This window comes from Halichoerus grypus, chromosome 6, assembly GCF_964656455.1.
Source record: "Halichoerus grypus chromosome 6, mHalGry1.hap1.1, whole genome shotgun sequence".
Classification (NCBI taxonomy): Eukaryota; Metazoa; Chordata; class Mammalia; order Carnivora; family Phocidae; genus Halichoerus; species Halichoerus grypus.
Genome location: NC_135717.1, coordinates 121,209,186 through 121,228,638, shown reverse-complemented (window position 1 = coordinate 121,228,638; position 19,453 = coordinate 121,209,186). Strand labels below are relative to the sequence as shown.

Below are 19,453 nucleotides of genomic sequence, written 5' to 3'. Positions count from 1 at the left end.
TCAGGGCCACTGAGGCAGGGTGGAGGGGGGTTAGACTTTGGGAAGGACGTCATGGCGGCTGTGGGAGGCTGTGGGGGGCTGTGGGGGAAGGTAGTGGGGGAGGAGATGGCATCTCAGGATGGCTGTGTTGGGAGGGACGCTCACTGCTCCCACTCCCCGCATCCAGGATGTGGACAGCAGGGACAGACGGCGACGGGAACTGGAGCAGCCGGAACAGGAGGAGCATCCTGAGCCGCTGGAGCCCAGCACGTCCTGGTGGCCGGTGTCCTCCGCTGAGAAGAAGAAAAACATCACCCTGGTGAGGGCAGGGCAAACACGGTACAGTCCGAATGAGGGGCGGGGCTGTTGGTGATGTGACGGGGGTGTGGGGGGCAGGGCGCTTTAGGGTGCTGGGCGTCCAGGAGGCTGGCCTGTTGACAGGCGTGATGGTCACACACCTGGGGCGAGTTGACAAGACAGTTTATATCACACCCGTGAAGCAGCGGCTGACACCACGGTCCCCCTGTGACCACCAAGTATCCAGAACAGTGCCCTTGACCTGCAGCCAATTAGCCACACAATCAATTACTTGTTGGGCATAGTTTGGTTCTTTAAGTGGATGTATTGAGCCAATGAGCATGCGCTCTGTGCTCTTCCCTTGTAGGACGGTGCTGCCAGTGGGTGTGGCGGGGACAGGCTGGGGGGTATTTGGCCCGGCTGCAAGGAGGCGGAGACCTGGGTGTGGAAGGCTGGGCGGTAGAAGGAGTCAAAGAGACTGTTGGCAGGGGGATGCGAACAGATGGGCTGGGCCTGGCGGCATCTGTCTGGGAGGGAGCCCCACTGTCACACCCCGTCTCTCGTGGGGGCCCCCAGCTTCCCTGCTCCCGGAGAGCATGGCAGGAGGCAACACGAAGGCGCGTGGGGGTACCGTGAACTTGCATCATGGTAGGTTCCCTGTCACGGGTATCGTCCTGCCTTCTCCATGTGGCTGATTTCCCCTGAAAGACCTCCCTTTCTAATAAGAACTGTGATTTTTTCACTTAAAATTGCCTTTACACAAACTGGCCAAGGATTCTTGAGCTGCTCAAAAGTGGCAAAATAAAAGACCATTCAAAGAATTCAAATGCTCTCAAAGGCCTTCTCCTGTACATGAAGTGTGGTGAATGTAACACAATTTTTAGGCACCTAGATCATCAGATGGGATTGGGCCAAACGGATGTAGGTGAGACCTGGAAGGAGCAGGGCTTAAGTCCCCGGTGCCCCAGCAGCTCCTGGGACAGCCTCCTCCTCCTTCAGTGGGTTTGGGCTTAGCCCGACATGGACCTGGATTCAAATATCTGTTCTACCACTTACCAGCTTGCTAGCTGTGCAGCCTGAGCAAGGTCACCTGGCCTCCTTTTTTTTTTTTTTAAAGAATTTATCTTTATTTATTTATTTTTAAGATTTTATTTATTTATTTGACAGAGAGAGACACAGCGAGAGAGGGAACACAAGCAGGGGGAGTGGGAGAGGGAGAAGCAGGCTTCCCACCAAGCGGGGAGCCCGATGCGGGGCTCGAACCCAGGACCCTGGGATCATGACCCGAGCCGAAGGCAGACGCTTAACGACTGAGCCACCCAGGCGCCCCAAAGAATTTATTTATTTATTTTTTGATATTTTATTTTTTTAAATTTTTTTATTGTTATGTTAATCCCCATACATTACATTATTAGTTTTAGATATAGTGTTCCATGATTCATTGTTTGTGCATAACACCCAGTGCTCCATGCAGAACGTGCCCTCCTCAATACCCATCACCAGGCTAACCCATCCTCCCACCCCCCTCCCCTCTAGAACCCTCAGTTTGTTTTTCAGAGTCCATTGTCTCTCATGGTTCTTCTCCCCCTCCGATTTCCCCCCCTTCATTCTTCCCCTCCTGCTACATTCTTCTTCTTCTTTTTTTCTTTCTTAACATATATTGCATTATTTGTTTCAGAGGTACAGATCTGAGATTCAACAGTCTTGCACAATTCACAGCGCTCACCAGAGCACATACCCTCCCCAGTGTCCATCACCCAGTCACCCCATCCCTCCCACCCCACCCCCCACCACTCCAGCAACCCTCAGTTTGCTTCCTGAGATTAAGAATTCCTCATATCAGTGAGGTCATATGATACATGTCTTTCTCTGTTTGACTTATTTCGCTCAGCATAATACCCTCCAGTTCCATCCACGTCGTTGCAAATGGCAAGATCTCATTCCTTTTGATGGCTGCATAATATTCCATTGTATATATGTACCACATCTTCTTTATCCATTCATCTGTTGATGGACATCTTGGCTCTTTCCACAGTTTGGCTATTGTGGACATTGCTGCTATAAACATCGGGGTGCACGTACCCTTTCGGGTCCCTACTTTTGTATCTTTGGGGTAAATACCCAGGAGTGCAATTGCTGGATCATATGGTAGCTCTATTTTCAACTTTTTGAGGAGCCTCCATACTGTTTTCCAGAGTGGCTGCACCAGCTTGCATTTCCACCAACAGTGTAGGAGGGTTCCCCTTTCTCTGCATCCCCGCCAACATCTGTCATTTCCTGACTTGTTAATTTTAGCCATTCTGACTGGTGTGAGGTGGTATCTCATTGAGGTTTTGATTTGGATTTCCCTGATGCCGAGCGATATTGAACACTTTTTCACGTGTCTGTTGGCCGTTTGAATGTCTCCAAAGAATTTATTTTTAAGTAATCTCCACACCCAACGTGGGGCTCAAACTCACAACCCCAAGATCAAGAGTCTCAAGCTCTACTGACTGAGCCAGCCAGGTGCCCCTCTTTTTTTTTTTTTTTAAGTAATTTCTTTGGCCAACAAAGGGCTTGAACTCATGACCCTGAGGTCAAGAGTTACATGCTCTACGGACTGAGCCAGTCAGGCACCCTGCACCTGGCCTCTTTGAACTTTAATTTCCTAGTTTGGAAAATGAGGATGATAATAATATGCATCTTGCAGGATGGCTTTAATAAGTACCTTACAGCTAGGAGATGCTCAGTAAATGGGACTGTTGTAATATAACATAAGCATTAACTGGGAAACTACAAAACTGGAAACTGACAGCTGCTGCTGTCAAATAAGAGAGCTCCTCCCTGCTCCCCATGTGTTTCAAGGCCAGAGAGACCAGATTTGGGGTAGGCTGCTCTTTTGGACCATGGGGTTAGTTTGGGAGGACTTCCTGGAGGAGGTGAGTTTGAGGTCGGCTAAGGAAAATGGGAGAGATATGAGTGAGGAGCAAGGGCGATAGGGGGTCCAGGGTGTGGGAGCTCATGGATGGACGGACGAAGTGAAGTCTCTGGGCAGACTCTGTGTCCGTGTGAGCGCATATGTGAGGGTGCTGGGCCCTGGGGAGGCTCAGTGGGCTGGGGCCAAGTGGCTCAGAGCCCTGCCTGTCCCGGTCCCTAGGACTGTGCCCGGGGCACCGCCAACTGCGTGGTATTCAGCTGCCCTCTCTACAGCTTTGACCGCGCCGCTGTGCTGCACGTGTGGGGCCGCCTCTGGAACAGCACCTTCTTGGAGGTAAGGGCACTGTGGCGGTGGGGCTGGCGTCTTCCTCCCCGGCCGTCCCTCTGGGACTCACTGCTCTTTCTGCCTTCTCCCTGTCCAAGTGCAGCACACTCTTAACCCAAGACAGGCAGAGACGCCCTCTGTATTGGGCACCATGGCACTTAGAATTTCAGGAGCTGGGGCGGGGCGCGGGGGGCATTGAGGAGAAGGCTGTCCTCTGCTCCCTTAGGAGTACTCAGCTGTGAAGTCCCTGGAAGTGATCGTCCGAGCCAATATCACTGTGAAGTCTTCTATCAAGAACTTGCTGCTCAGAGATGCCTCCACGGTGGTGAGCTGCAGGCCTGGCGAAGCTGGGGTGGGGAAGCTCTTCTTTCCCTCTGCTCCAGTCCTTGTTCCCTTAACCCTTCATTCCCCAGATCCCCGTGATGGTTTACCTGGACCCCGTGGCTGTGGTGGCAGAAGGAGTCCCCTGGTGGGTCATCCTCATGGCCGTCCTGGCCGGGCTGCTGGTGCTGGCACTGCTGGTGCTGCTCATGTGGAAGGTGAGGCTTGGGCAGGTGGCGCTGGTGGGGGCTGGGCCTCCCTGCCAGGCGGGAGGCCCTTCATACGGTGGTCCTCTGTCCCACCCGCTCTCTCATTTATTTGGCCCATCGACACTGAACGCTTGTGTGTCCCAGGGACTCTGTCGGGCTCCGGAGTTTCAGAGAGAAGTCAGATGCAGATCCTGACCTCCGGGGTATGATAGTCTCGTGGGGGAGGTGAGCCTTGTAGGAAGGACCAGGCAGAAGGCGCTAGGGCCAGCGAGTGCAGTGGGAGTTCAGAGGTGAGAAAGCTTGAGAGCAGGTGGCTTAGAAGAAGGTGGGGTCATAGGATCTGGAGGTGGGAGACGGCGTGGGTGGGACCATGGCAGGCAGAGCCATGCAGGCAGGGAAGTGGGGGCTGATTTAACGAGAGCATGGCAGGGAAGGCTGGGAAGGAAACTGTGATAAAGAAGACACAACAGCGTGGAGAACAACCTCCAGGGACTGCCTCCAGCACGGAACTTAGAACCTTCACATACCGGGCTCTACATGGAACCGTCTTCGAACACAGTGTAGACAGAATCCCATTTGTGTCTGGGGTTCCACCAAAAAGCACACACGTGCACATGTCAGTACAGGGAATCGCATCCACCACCCATCGTCAGACCCTGCACCACATGCCACATCTGGGCAATGGAGGACCATGCATGTCTTTGGGGCCCCCTGGAGAACTGCCCCCAGTCTTCCCCGGACTAGGTGTGGACCAAGCGCACTGTTTGGTAAATGTGAGTCATCAATGGACCAGGCCTCTGGCTGAGCATCCAAAGTGTGGGGAACCTGGCCAGTCTTCGGGGACTTCATGAAACTGGCTCCAGAATCCCTGCTCCCTGCTTTCTTGGAAGGGGGACAGAGTAGAGATGAGGGCCCCCACCCACCCCTCCTGAGTCTTCCCATCCTCCACCTCTTTTGCTCCCCTCTGCCCTTGACATCCCAGTGTGGCTTCTTCCATCGGAGCAGCCAAAGTTCATCTTTTCCCACCAACTATCACCGGGCCCATCTGGCTGTGCAGCCCTCGGCCGTGGAAGCTGGGGGCCCAGGGACTGTGGGGTAATTGTTGTGTGTGTGCACGTGTGTGTGCGTGTGAGTGTGTATGTGTGAGTAGAGCCCCCAGCATTCAGGGGACCAGGGTGAGGAAATGAGATTGCACGGGGGTGGTGTGGAAGGGGGTGGGAGGTAATTATAAGGGGGGTATTATAAGGGTGAGTACACACGACCTGAGGCATGCACAAAGGGGTGGCTGGGCTCATGCAGTATGAGCATGTGGGGGTGCAGGAAGGTGCCATGCATGGCTTTTCTGTGGGCATGAGTGTGCAGAGACAAATGTACAAGGACATGCCGTGCGGTCTGAGCATGTAGGAGCCTCGGGTGGTCCTGAGTGTGAGTGTGCAAGGGGCACATTTCCACCTCGGTATAGAAGGGCCAATGTGTTCATGATGTAGGGCGGGGCAAGGTCACCATATTCATGGACTTGGGAGGGCCCTGCCCCGAGGAAATTCTGTTTGAGTACACGTGGTGTGTGTCTGAGGCTCGAGAGGAGTCATTCCCAGTATGCAGGGGTCTAGGAAGTCATTTTTTTGTCTCAGATCTCGTTCATGTTCTGGGGCATGCTGTTGGGTCTCTTAAAAAAAGCTTGGGTGGGGTCAGCGGTCCTGCTGTTCCATCTTCAACCCCCTCTTTCTGGAGCCAAGGGATATGTCCTTGGTCCTGCACCTTTGGCCCCTCCTGGTCTTTCTCTCGCCGTCGGGGAGGACCTGGGGGCCCGGCATTAATTGTGGCACCTGTGGGGGCCATGCACCGCACTGGATGCTGTTCCACCCAGCTCCTTTCTGCTGCGGTTGGTACTTTCTCCCCCACTGATGGTGGAGGCAAGGGGCTGGGCTGTGCTGGGATCTGCTCCAGGGGCCTCAGCCCTGCAGGCTCCTCATGTCTGGCCTGGGGTCCTTACAGATGGGATTCTTCAAGCGGGCACGGTACCCCGAGGCCACTGTGCCCCAGTACCACGCGGTGAAAATCCCGCGGGAAGACCGGCAGCAGTTCAAGGAGGAGAAGACAGGCACTATCCTGAGGAACAACTGGGGCAGCCCCCGGCGGGAGGGCCCCGATGCGCACCCCATCCTGGCTGCTGATGGGCACCCTGAGCCAGGTTCCGATGGGCATCCTGTGTCAGGCACCACCTAGCTCCCTGGGTCCCAGCCTGGCCCATGGGTCCCCTCCACCCTTTTCCCCCGACATGGCTCCTTGGGATGAAGAGGGCAGAGTGGGTTGCTGGTGCCCCATCAGGATGTGACAGGATCTGCTTCCTCAGGGGCATAGGCATCCCCCCCAAGGAACACCCCCCAAAACTTCCCTTAGAACAGTGTGTGATGAGGGCAGTAAATCAGGAATGGGGTTGTAGAGTAGGGGAGAAGGGTAGTGATGTCCTGACGCAAACGTGGGAGAAGGGACCCTGATCCCTCCCTCTCCCATTCACCCTGTTTAACAGGACCCCAAGGACCTGTCCCCCTGAAAGTGCCTTAAGCCCAGAGGGTTGGGGAGGAGGTTGTGTTGCTGACTCAGGGGCTCTTCCCTCCCTAGTTTCCCCTCTCCTCTGACCTTAGTTTGCTGCATCAATCTAGTGGATTTTGTCTATTTATTAAAAAAATATTTGAGGACAAAACCTCTGGCTTCTTTGCTGAGTCCTGCTCCCCCCGTCCAGGGTCTCCAGGAGAGGACTGCTTCCCTCTGTAACCCCCACAGCTCAGGACAAAGGTGGTAGTGGGAGGGAGGGCTGGGGGACCCAGCATGGGCACATGGGTGTGGTCTCAGATGAAGAGGAGGGGGACCTTTACTAATGGGAACAAGGGAACCGCCCTAGCAGTGGGTGGGCAAAAATTGGGAAATCCAGTCTGGGGATTTGCAGTCAAGGACATGGCAGGACATCGCTTTCCTCCCTGTGGTCAGGTTAGGAATAGAGCCTTCTCACTTTGGCAGGAAGGATTGAAGTTAGACGTGGGGGCAGAGATGGGGGAGGGAGGAAAGGGGCGGTGGGGGGAATGGCTTCTCTGCCTAGATCCTCCTCAGTAGAAGACAGGTTAGGCGGTAGGTGGGATTGCTCTGGCTGGAGGCAGGACTCGGGAAGGGTTATTTCACAGCCTTTCCCATGATGTGGGGCCCGATAGGCAACCACTTGAAGGGAGGGGGATGTTGTTCCATTTGGAGTTGAGAGAACTGGGCACTCTCGAGGTCCTTCCAGGTCTCTCTGGTGAGGCAGCAGCCGTCCCCAATGTGTCTCCAGGTGGGCTCTAAAACTCGCTGCCACAGGAAGGCCCAGCTTCCACGTGGCTCAGCCACATGCTCCCAGAAAAAGAACACTCCTCCCTGGGAGAGAAGAGAGAGTTAGCGTCCCTTCTTTGCTCCGTTCTACAACATCCTCTGCCCTCACCTCCACCCCGCTGACCACGCCTGGTCAAACCTCTTGGTGAAGCGGGGGTTGCTGGTCAGCGGGTTCATGAAGCACATCATTCTGCTCCTGACTTTCTCCGTAGCCCCTGGCTCCTACCCTCCCAGTCAAAAGCGCATCTGAAGAAGTGGGGGTGACTGGTGAGTGATCTTTAAATGATGGCCAGGGGGACAGCCAGCCAAAGAATGGCCAGAGGGACAGCCTAGCCGAGGGCAGACAGATGGGGAGCTGGAGAGACAGGAGCAGAGATCTCACCGTGTACAGAGACACTGTCTTCTGAGACTCAGACACATACATCCAACCTTATCCTGTGGCCGACATCCTGGGGAAACCTTGCACCTGACTCGTGACTAATGCTGCGGTTCCTTCAGGCCTTTTCTCCTTGCTGAACCCTCTCTAGGTGATCTCATGCACCCCTGTGCTCTGAATTTACCAGCTACAAGCTGGTGACTTCCACATCTCTATGTGCAGGCCACATCTTTCTCTGACTTCCCACAGCCTCTATGGCTTTTCTGCCTGCCTGTCTCAGTGGCACCTCAGACCCAACAAGTCCCAAATGCGTTCCTCTCATTTCAGCAACTGACACTTCCCTCTACCCTCCCTCTTCCCCTCCACCAGTCACTGATACCAGAAACTTGGAAACCATCCTAAACTCCTTTCCACACCCAGGTCAAAATCTCACAGATTCTATGTCCTCTAATATCTCTATCTAGAACCCTTTTTTATTTTCCCCACTCCTCCACATCCTGCTCAGTCCCTCAGATCTCAGTGTAAACATCACTTCCTTAGGTGTGTCTCCCCCCTCACCCCCCAACCGCTGCGTTAGGGGGCTCTCCCGTGGGCTTCCGCAGCACCCTAGTCTGCCCCATCGAGGCCCCGGTCATGTTCACTGTTCACCAGCAGGTGGGGGTGGATGGGTGTCTAATGCGCTAGCACACCGAGGCCCTATCCTGGAGCGGCCAGTGCCGCGTCTGCCTGCCCCACGCCCGTTCCCCCCCCCCCCGCGCTGCTCACCGGCCTCAGCACTCTTTGGACCTCCTGCAGGACCCTCCTCGGACTCTGCACGGAGCACAGCACCAGGATGCTGACCACCACATCCATGCAGCCATCCGCCAGTCCTTTCATGTCCTCTCCGGAAGCCACCACAAACTGTTCATATTGGAGATGCTTGTTCTCAGCCATGCTCTTTGTCAGGAACTTCTCAAAGTGGGGGTTTGGGTCCAGGCAGGTGATCCTGCAGCCTGCTGGGTAGAACTGGAAGTTGGCCCCGGTGCCGCAGCCCAGCTCCAGCAAGGCCACCTTCCCGGAGGCTCCCAGAAGCCCCTTTATCTGGCCAAAGAGCTCCTGTTTCTTACTCCCCATCTTGCGGTTGCACTTGGCAGTCAGCACAGCCATCAGGTAGGGCAAGCCGATTTTGCACAGGGGCTGCCAGCAGCCCAGCAGAGCCATCAGGTGCAGGGGCAGCGTGAGGAGCAGCACCAGCAGCTGCAGGAGGCGCACCAGGGCATCCATGACACGCCGGCTCGGAGCTGCGCTTCCGTCGGGACGCTGGCCTTCTCGCTCTCTCCAGCGCCGGAGACGGGAGTCTCTCCGCCCCCTGCGATGGGACTTCGTTCCCTGTGTCCTACTTGTCCACTTTCTCTTTGCCAGGGTGTGGAGGGTACATGGAATGTTTGCAGAGGACGCGGGGACTATGGCCCCATAGTTTTATGTGGGGGGAGCCGGTGTCCTGAGTGGTGCTGGTGTCCTGAGTTCTGGGGCCCTGCCAGTTGAGGGTGGGGGTGTGATCATTTCAGAGAGGAGTGGGAAGGGCAGAGGGGGACAGGTCTCAGATCACAGCTTTATGGGGGCCAAATGCTGGGACAGAGCTGACTCATGGGCATGTGCTGGCCTCATTCTGTCCCCAGGATCTGTTCAGGTTATGCAAGCTGGAAAATCTGGTTGGGTTCCCCTGGCACACCCCCAGGGCTCTGTAAACTGTAACATGCCTTTGCCCCAGATTGAAGCCCAGCACAGAGGATTCAGGGGAAGGCCGGATTGGTCAGGAGAAGGAGGGAGATTGCAGGTCAAAAGAAAGGCATTTTTTCAACTGACCGGTTCAAGACCACAGTGCCCCAGCAATAGAAGAAAAGAAGGGAGAAAAAGGCAGTGTGGAGAAGCCCAGGTCCCAGAGTTAGTTCTGCCATTGTAACTTGCTGTGTTTCTTTGGGCAAGTCTTTTTCCTTTCTGGGCTCCAGTTTCTCAACTGTAAAATGGGGAGATGAAGAGAGATTGGATGGGCCTTCCATAGTTGCTAAGGTCTCCCCCTGCTCCTACATTCGTGTGATCTAAGGAGAGTGGGGGAAGACAGGAAGCAGGTGACCCTAGCTGTCCTCACAGCCCAGGACCGTACTCCCGACGCTTCGGTCCCATGCTACCATGGAGGCAGGGCGGTCTCAGAACCCAGACTTCGGGGTGACAGGCATCTTAGCAGAAAGTCTCCAAATTATTATGCGGTGGCTTCTCTTTTGGCTGAAGCCTCCCTCAGAAGCTTGGGGGGAGCTCCCCACAGATAGTTGCACAGGCTGCCCACCAACTGCGTAGTGGCCAAAGGAAATTTTGTATAGAGAAAAGAAAATCAACAGCTTGGCATTATACAAGAGGGAAATTACAATAGTCTAAAATCTCATGAGTAGCATTTCCCAGGGCCACTGATGGCCTCTGGGGGAAGACTGAGTTTAAACAAAGTCCCGGGTTGAGAGGGGTGCTCTGTCGAAGCCCACTGCCTCTGCCGTCCAGTCAAACCCACCAGTGGATCTGCTCCGGCAGGCGGGGGCCTTAAGAGAGGTGTGGGGACAACTCCTGAGTCAGGCAGGGATGAGCTATTTCAGGAAAGTGTCTTTTCCCGCACAGAGCTGCCCGAGCCAGGGGCAGCCCCCATGCTGCTGGTCAGGTGGGAGGTTCTGTGCCCCATAGTCAGACACATTCTTCTCTGGGCTTTGCTTCTGTTGTGACTAAGGGAGGCAGCAATTCTCCCCACAGCAGGGGTGTGAGCTCACGGAGGAGGTGGTAATGATCCAAGCCGATGAGAACGCGGTGTGGGCGCAGAGTGGCTTTTCTGCTGTCGTGAAGAGTCAGGGGAAGCCGAGCCAACTGGGGGACAAGTGAGGCTCCTCGGAGCGGGGATAGGAAAGGGAGGGTGTTCCCGGCAGAGGAAAAAGCAGGTGTATGGACAGACGCCGCCTGCCCCTTTCTGGAATGGGTGAGCAGCTCAGTTTAGCGGAGAATGGGTGAGCTGCAGAAGTGGTGGGAGGTGACGTCAGAGGGAAGTCGCTCCGTAGAGGTTTCTCTTTGCTTTTAAAAGAATCATTAAAGTCTTTTCTGGAAAAGGTAATACATTCACATGGCACAAAATTTAAGAGGTACAAAAAGACTAGAGAGAAAATTCTCTCTTCCACTTTAGTCTCTCAATGACTCAGATCCCCTCTCCGGAGGCACCAAACATCACAATAGCAATTTCTTGGAATCTTTCTGGAGATGGAGATGATCTGCGAAATAGCAGATGACACACCCACCCCACATTTAGATGCATACACACACGTGTGTCTATATATTCCTCTTTCTTTACACAAATGGTAGTACATTGTACACACTCTCGAATACCTTGCTTTATTGGGTTTAGCAGATACTGCCCAAGAGTCTTCCAAAGTGGCTATTCCAATTTACACTTCCACTAGTAACATTTGGTGTTAGGCATCTTTTATCTATCTATCTATCTATCTATCTATCTATCTATCTATCATCTATCTATCTATCTATCTATCTATCTACTTATCATCTATCATCATCATCTAGTTATCTATCTACCTATCATCTCTACTCACTCATTCATATTATTATTGACTCACAGATTTCCTGTTTTATTCAATGGGCTGTAGCCTAATACCCTCTTTGTACAGTTTTAATGATGTATAATTATGCGTAAGAAAGCATACATAGTTGTGTATGCTTGATGGGTTTTGATGTATGAATACATCTGTGAAACCATTACCACATTCAACACAGTGAACATGTGTACCAACCGTGAGAGTTTCCTCACATCTCTTTGCAATCCATCATTCCCTCTTTCATCCCCATGCTCATGTAACCACTGGTCTGCTCTGTCACTATAGGTTAGTTTGCATTCTCTAGAATTTTATATAAACGGAATCCTATAGTATGTACTTTTTGTCTGTCTTCTTTCTTTCTTTCTTTCTTTTTTTTTTAAAGATTTTATTTATTTGAGAGAGCGAGCGAGCGAGTGAGCACACAAGCCGGGGGGCAGTAGGCAGAGGGAGAAGCAGGCTCCATCCCATTAAACAATGACTCCCCATTCTCCCCTCCCCCCAGTGTCTGGAAACCACCATTGTACTTTGTCTTTATGATTTTGACTGCTCTAAGTACCTCCTATAAACGGAATCATACAGTATTTGTCTTTTTGTGACTGACTTATTTCACTTAATCTAATGTCCTCAAGGTTATCCACATTGTAGCATATTGAAGAATCTCTTCCCTTTTAAGGCTGAATAATATTTTGTTGTATGTATATACCACATTTTGCTTATCCATTCATCTATCAATGGACACTGGGGTTGCTTTCACGATTTAGTTACTGTGAAAACATGGGCATACAGGAGTGCTTGGTGGCACAGTGGTTAAGTGTTGGACTCTTCGTTTCGGCTCAGGCCCTGGTCTCAGGGTCGTGGGATCAAACCCCACCTCAGAATCTGCTTCAGATTCTCTCTGCCCCTCCTGCTCATGCTCTTGCTCATTCTCTCTAAAATAAATAAATAAATCTTAACTCCCGCCCCCCAACGTAGGTGTACAAATATCTCTTTGAGACCCTGCTTTCAATTCTTTTGGGTAAATTCCCAGAAGTGGAAATGCTGGATTATATCGTAATTCTATGTGTGATTTTTTGAGGAACCAACATACTGTTTTCCATAGCACCCATTAGGAATGATGTAAGCTGTAAGACTGATGAATCACAGACCTGTACCCCTGAAACAAATAATACATTGTATGTTAATTAAAAAAAAAAGAATGATGTGGGTTTTGGGGTTGAGACAAAAATCCCCATGTTAAATAAGTAATGTAGTTACATTTAAGATAATTTTACTTCTTCCTTTCCAATTTGGATGACTTTTATTTCTTTTTCTTGTGTTGCTTTGGCTAGAATTTCCAGTACTGTGTTGAACAGAAGTGGTGAAAGCAGGCATCCTTTTCTTATATATCTCAGAGGAAACATTTTTAGTCTATCACCATGGAGTATGATGTTTGCTCTGGGTATTTATTAGGATTATGTGAAATATATTTTAGGGAGAACTGACATACCTTTTGTCCAAAAGTATGTTATGTGTCCCCAGTTGTTCATATCTTCTTTTGTCCCCTCAGTAGTATTTCAAAGATATCTTCATGTAGATACTGAACATTTCTTAAGCTTCTTTCTAGTTATATTACTTTTTTTTGACTAATATAAGAGGAAGTCTCTTCTTCACTTCTATCTTCTAACTGGTTTCCATTTGTATATATATCTCATCATTTTTGTTTCTGTGTATTAGTTTTGTACCTAGTCATCTTATTAAATGCTCTTACTGTTTATAATTATTTTTTTAATTTGATTCTTTATTTTTTTTTTAGGATTTATTTATTTATTTTAGAGAGAGAGAGAGAGAGAGCGTGCGAGTGAGGGGAGGGGCAGAGGGAGAGAAGCTGACTCGCTGCTGAGCATGGAGCCCCACACAGAACTCAATCCCACGACCCTGAGATCATGACCTGAGCAGAAATCAAGAGTTGGACACTTAACCACCCAGGCGCCCCTGTTTGGGTTTTCTAAACATAACACGATCCGTGCCAATAACAGTAATTTACCTCTTCCTTTTCAATTTTTATATCTTTTATTTCTTTCTCTTGCTTAATTGATTTATATAATTCCTTAGAACAATGTTAAATAGTAGGATGGGTACTTTCTTGTTCCAGAAATTAATGGGACTGCTTCACATGCTTTCCCATGGGCTATCTCTATTTTCTCTCAGCTTTTCACCCACCTTTTTATTCTCTGCTCTGTATTGCTGGAGTTAAGAGCCTGCATTTACCTGGCTCACTTGCTTCCTAGCTTCTTTGTGGGTTCTGCCTATAGTAAGCCCTGGAGGGAGAGCAGACCGCGGGAGGAAGAAGGCATATTCCTGCTGCCAGGTGCATGGTGTGGCTGTTGTTGGCTGTGGTGGTTCCAAAGCAGCAGTGGATTCCATCAGCCTGAGCCAAAGGCTGCACCTTTTCAGCCATTCCATCTCTGCCCTCTTCGGCAGATCTAGAACATGTGACAGTGTTGGCAGGACAGTGGCAGGGTTTGTGGGCTCCAGTCCCGGGCTGTTAGCCGCTTATGATCTTTGGGAATCATCCCTTATTCCTTTTGCCCCTCCAAACTTCCTAATTTTTCCCCTTGGAAACATATATATATATATATATATATGTTAAACCAAGGGGACAAATTTTTTTTTATGTTTTTTTTTTTTTTAAAGATTTTATTTATTTGAGGGAGAGAGAATGAGAGAGAGCGAGTACACGAGAGGGGGGAGGGTCAGAGGGAGAAGCAGACTCCCCGCCGAGCAGGGAGCCCGATGCGGAACTCGATCCAGGGACTCCAGGATCATGACCTGAGCCGAAGGCAGCCGCCCAACCAACTGAGCCACCCAGGTGCCCCAAATGTTTATGTTTTAAACCATGGGGAAAACACATATATATGTTTTATATATATCTATATGTATCTTATTTTTAAAAAGATTTTGTTTTTATTTATTTATTTGAGAGAGAGAGAGACAGAGATAGAGAAAGAGCAGCTCAACAGAGAGCCTGACTTGACTCGGGATTTGATCCCAGGACCCTGGGATCATGACCTGAACTGAAGGCAGATGCTTAACCAACTGAGCCACCCAGGCGCCCTATATATATATATTTTTTTTTTAAATTAAGTTTTTGGTTTAACATATTTTCTAAAAGACATATTTATTTATTTTACAGAGAGAGAAAGAGTGCGTGCATGAGCGGGAGGAGGGGCAGAGGGAGAGGGAGAGAGAGAATCTCAAGCAGACTCCCTGCTGAGCACAGGACCCAACATGGGTCTCAATCCCACAACCCTGAGATCATGACCTGAGCGGAAATCAAGAGTCATTTGCTTAACTGACTGAGCCACCCACGCGCCCCTTGGGTTTAACATATTTTTAGCCAGTTCCCTACATTACGTTTCCTCTGTTTTGAAAGCATTAGAGTGATTTCTGTTTGCCTGACTAGACTTTGACTGAGCCACCCATTGAGAATGACGTGGACTTTGGGGTTGAGATAAAAACACTTAATAGTGTTAAATAAGTATTGAGATGAATGTCATACCAAATCCTCTGTCCTCTTAAAACCTCTCTCCTATCCTTACTTTCCATTGATGAATTTACATCATATGTTATGATAGAAGTCATCAGGTGTGAACTTCTTTATTTTCTACCACGAGGCCTACAGATTACCTGCCTCTTCTCCCATCTTTCCTCTCTTATTATAATGGAGGGCATGTTGTTACTTCTGTCGAGGGTTAATCTCTCTATATCTATATTATACCCTCTTACTGTCTCAATTTTTCATGTAACATTGAAACTTTACTGAGATATAGTTCACAAAAACATATACCTTGGGCGCCTGGGTGGCTCAGTTGGTTAAGCGACTGCCTTCGGCTCAGGTCATGATCCTGGAGTCCCTGGATCGAGTCCCGCATCGGGCTCCCTGCTCGGCAGGGAGCCTGCTTCTCCCTCTGACCCTCCCCCATCTCATGTGCTCTCTCTCTCTCATTCTCTCTGTCTCAAATAAATAAATAAAATCTTTAAAAAAACAAAACAAAACATATACCTTAAAATTCTCCAGTTTAAATTACGAGATTCAGTGGTTTTTAGTATATTCAGAGTTGTGCAACCACCACCATAATCAATTTTAGAGTATTTTATCACTCCAGAAAGAAACTCTATGCCTATTAACAGTCACTCCCTATTTCCCCCAAGTCCCCATTACCACCAATCTGCTTTCCGTCTCTAGGGGTTTACCTATTCTGGACATTTCATATAAAAGGAATCATACTCTAGCCCTTTGTGACTGACTTCTTTCATTTAGCAGATATTTCCAAGGTTCATCCATGTTGTAGCATATCAATGCTTCATCCTTTTTACGTCCAAACAACATTCCATTGTATAGATATATATACTATATTTTGTTTATACTTTCATCAGTTGATGTTCGTTTGGGTTGTTACTGCTTCTTGGGTATTATCAACAATGCTGCCATTAATTTTAACCTTAAGTTTTATTTCCTCTCTCTTAGATAATTTATCTCTATGGATCTTTCAACATACTATCGTCTCTAATATATGTCAGGTTAATAACAAAGCAACCCTCTCGACTTCATGTCTCCCTTTAGCTACCACCACATTCTATAGATCTACTTCACAGCCATACTTCTTTCATTCCCTCCTTTTATTTTTTTTTAAAAAGATTTTATTTATTCGAAAGAGAGAGAGGGCAAGAGAGTGAAAGAGAGCATGAGCAAGGGGGAGGGGCAGAGGGAGAAGCAGACTCCCTTCTGTGCAGGGAGCCCGACGTGGGGCTCGATCCCCGGACCCCGGGATCATGACTTGAGCCGAAGGCAGATGCTTAATCACCTGAGACACCCAGGTGCCCCCCTCTTTTTTTTTTTTTTAAGTGCCCAGCATGGAGCCCAAAGCAGGGCTTGAACTCATGACCCTGAGATCAAAACCTGAGCTGAGACCCTAAGATCAAGACCTGAACTGTGATCAAGAGTCAGATGCTGAACCTGACTGAGCCACGCAGGTGCCCCATGGCCACACTTCTTGAATCATTTGCTTGTGTTATCTCAATTTACTCACTTTCCATTCCCTCTTCCACCCTCTTCAATCCAATGCCATAATAAAAACTGTTCTTACTTTACTTGAACATTGCCAGATCCAGAAGCTATTCCCTGTTCTTATCTTATTTGACCTCTTACCAGCCTCAAGAACAGTTGGTTACTACTTCCTCCTTGGAATACTATCTCATCTAAGCTGTCCCAACATCATAGCCTTCTTGTTTTTATACCCTTGGATGTTCCTTCTCAGACTCCTTTCTTAGGTCTTTCTTTCTTTTTTTTTTTTTTTTTAAAGATTTTATTTATTTATTTGAGAGAGAGAGAATGAGAGAGAGCACATGAGAGGGGTTAGGGTCAGAGGGAGAAGCAGACTCCCTGCCGAGCAGGGAGCCCGATGTGGGACTCGATCCAGGGACTCCAGGATCATGACCTGAGCCGAAGGCAGTAGCTTAACCAACTGAGCCACCCAGGCGCCCCTCCTTTCTTAGGTCTTTCTTATCTACTCAACCTCTAGATTTTGTTTCTTTAGGTTTAGCCTTAGGTCTCCCTCTGTCTACATTATCTCATTAAGTAATTTCATCCATTTTCATGGGCTTAATTATTCACATATTGATCTCTTTAATGCAGACTTTTCTCCTGAGTTTCATTCAGATTTGCATATCCAATTGCCTACGTGACAAATTCCTCAGCACGTGTGCTGGATGTGTCACTTAACATGTCCAAAATGGTACTTGTCAAGTCTCTTTTGCCCATTCTCCTCACCATCTCAATAAATGGCATCATCAGCTTCTCAACTGCTTAAGCAAAAACCTAGGACTTATTTTATTTCTCTTTCTCCTGCTTCCTTACCCCCCTCCCCCTCACCTCTTCTTTCTCCTCCTTCTGCTTCTTCTCTCTTTCTAAACTTTGTATAATGGAAGATTTTGAATACACACAAAAGTTGGCAGAGTCAGGCATCCCCATGTATACACCATCCAGCCCCAACACAACCATCAAGCCATGGTCAATCCTGCCCCATCCATATCCTCATCCACTTCCCCCTTCCACCCTGGGTATTGTTTTGAAGTAAACCCTAGACATGTCATTTCATCTGTAAATATTTTAATATATATCTTTAGAGATATGTAACAAAAAATATAACCAGAATATTATCATACCTGAAAAAGTCTAACATAATTCCTAGGACTCATTTTTTGAGTTTCTTTTTCCCTTACTCCCATATCCAAGCTATCTCCAAGTCCCACCAGCTCTATTTCCTGATTTATCTTTATTTTATGCACTTCTAGCCTCTCCACTGCACAGAGCAAGTCACAACTCTCGTCTGTCTGGCCCATTATGATAGCCTCATAACTGCTCTCCCCACTGCCAGCCCCTACTTAAAATCCTTTAGTGAATTCCCATCACCATTAGCATAAAATCCAAAATCCTTATGGTGGCCCAAAGCCCTGCAGATCTAGCCTCTGCCCACTTCACCCCATTCTCCCACACTCACCAAGCCTGAGCTATACAATCTTTCACTTCCTCACACTCTCTTCTTTTTGCTTCAGTGCCTTTGAGCTTGTCATTTCCTTTGCCTACTATGCTCTCTTTCTCTGCAGCAGTCCTCTCCTCCCTCCTGCCTACTTAACTTTTACTTACCTTTCAGGTCTTAGAGTGCAAGCATCCCTTCCTTTCCCCCATCTAGTTTTGTCAATAATTTAAAGTCTGGGGTTTCCTCTACTGAATTAACTCCACATTGTCAGAAAGCGTATTTCCCTCTTTATTGCCATATATACTCGGGGCCATTTCTAGTGTCAGTCTCAGAGATCACTCAACACATATTTATTGGATGGATGAATAAAAGGTCTATATCACTGAGAAAGGGTCCATTTCATTGAGAAATGTCTGTATCATTGAGGATCTTATATGCCAACCTAAGGAGTTTGGATCTTATCCTATAGGAAATGGGAAGGAGTCATATGGTCTGATGGCTAGTTGGAAGCATCTCTCTGATGACTGGATTTACAGGAAAAAGACTGGGAGACCAGCTGAGAGATGATTTGCATGACATCAGCCGTAAAAACATATTTTTCTAGATATATCTCCTTTGGCAAGGGAAGCAAAAGCAAACTTAAACTATTAGGGCGACACCAAAATATAAAGCTTTTTCACAGCAAAGGAAACCATAACATAACAGAACAAAAAGACAACCCACTGAATGGGAGAAGATATTTGCAAGTGATATATCCAATAAGGGGTTAATATCCAAAATACATAAGGAGCTTATACAATCTAATGCAAAAAACCCCAAATAATCCCATTAAAAAGGCAGAAGATATGAATAGACATTTTCCCAAAGAAGACATCCAGATGGCCAAAAGACACATGAAAAGATGCTCAACATCACTCATCATCAGGGAAATGCATATCAAAACCACAATGAGATATTATCTCACACCTGTCACAATGGCTAAAATAAAAAACCTAAGGAAAAAAAAATGTTGGTGAGGATGTGGAGAAAAAGGAACCTTTGTCCACTGTTGGTGGGAGTGCAAACTGATGCAGTCACTGGGGAAAACAGTATGGAAGTTCCTCAAAAAATTAAAAATAGAACTACCATATGATCCAGTAATTCTACTACTGGGTATTTACCCAAAGGAAAAAAAAAACTCTAATTCAAAAGGCGTATATGCCCCTATGTTTATTGTAGCATTATTTACAATAGCCAAGATATAGAAGCAACCCAAGTTTCCAAAGATAGATGAGTCGATAAAGAGGCTGTAATATATATACATACAATGGAATATTACTCAGCATTTAAAAGAATGGGATCTTGCCATTTGCAACAACGTGGATGGACCTAGAGGGTATAAGTGAAATAAGTCAGAGAAAGACAAATACCACATGATTTCACTCACATGGGGAATTTAAGAAACAAGACAGATGAACAAAGAAAAAAAGAGGCAAACAAAAAACCAGACTCTTAAATATAGAGAATAGACTGATGGTTGTGGGGGTCGGGGAGGG

The 19,453-nt window shown here is 48.4% G+C and overlaps 2 protein-coding genes across 13 annotated transcripts in view; one reads left to right on the top strand and one right to left on the bottom strand.

The window, feature by feature from the left end:
- ITGA7 (integrin subunit alpha 7) overlaps positions 1–18,125 on the top strand; it is a 31,922-nt gene extending 13,797 nt beyond the window's left edge. For 8 of the 12 annotated variants that reach the window (XM_078076103.1, XM_036086557.2, XM_036086555.2 and 5 more), the window contains 5 exons: positions 167–298; positions 3,413–3,526; positions 3,744–3,842; positions 3,931–4,056; positions 6,043–6,751. In XM_078076103.1, coding sequence (XP_077932229.1) covers positions 167–298; positions 3,413–3,526; positions 3,744–3,842; positions 3,931–4,056; positions 6,043–6,273 — 702 coding nt within the window. In that variant the 3' untranslated portion in view covers positions 6,274–6,751. Of the gene's footprint in view, positions 1–166; positions 299–3,412; positions 3,527–3,743; positions 3,843–3,930; positions 4,057–6,042; positions 6,752–16,285; positions 16,711–16,935 lie in introns of those variants that run through there. The other 4 variants (XR_013449221.1, XM_078076105.1, XR_013449220.1 and 1 more) reach the window with 3 other exon arrangements.
- TMT1B (thiol methyltransferase 1B) lies at positions 6,706–9,458 on the bottom strand. Its single transcript, XM_036086568.2, has 2 exons — positions 8,549–9,458; positions 6,706–7,452 (listed from the first exon to the last, which is right to left on the bottom strand). Exons 1-2 carry the CDS (start codon positions 9,044–9,046, stop codon positions 7,216–7,218), a joined length of 735 nt encoding a protein of 244 aa, XP_035942461.2. The 5' UTR covers positions 9,047–9,458; the 3' UTR covers positions 6,706–7,215.
- Positions 18,126–19,453: the final 1,328 nt, after the last annotated feature.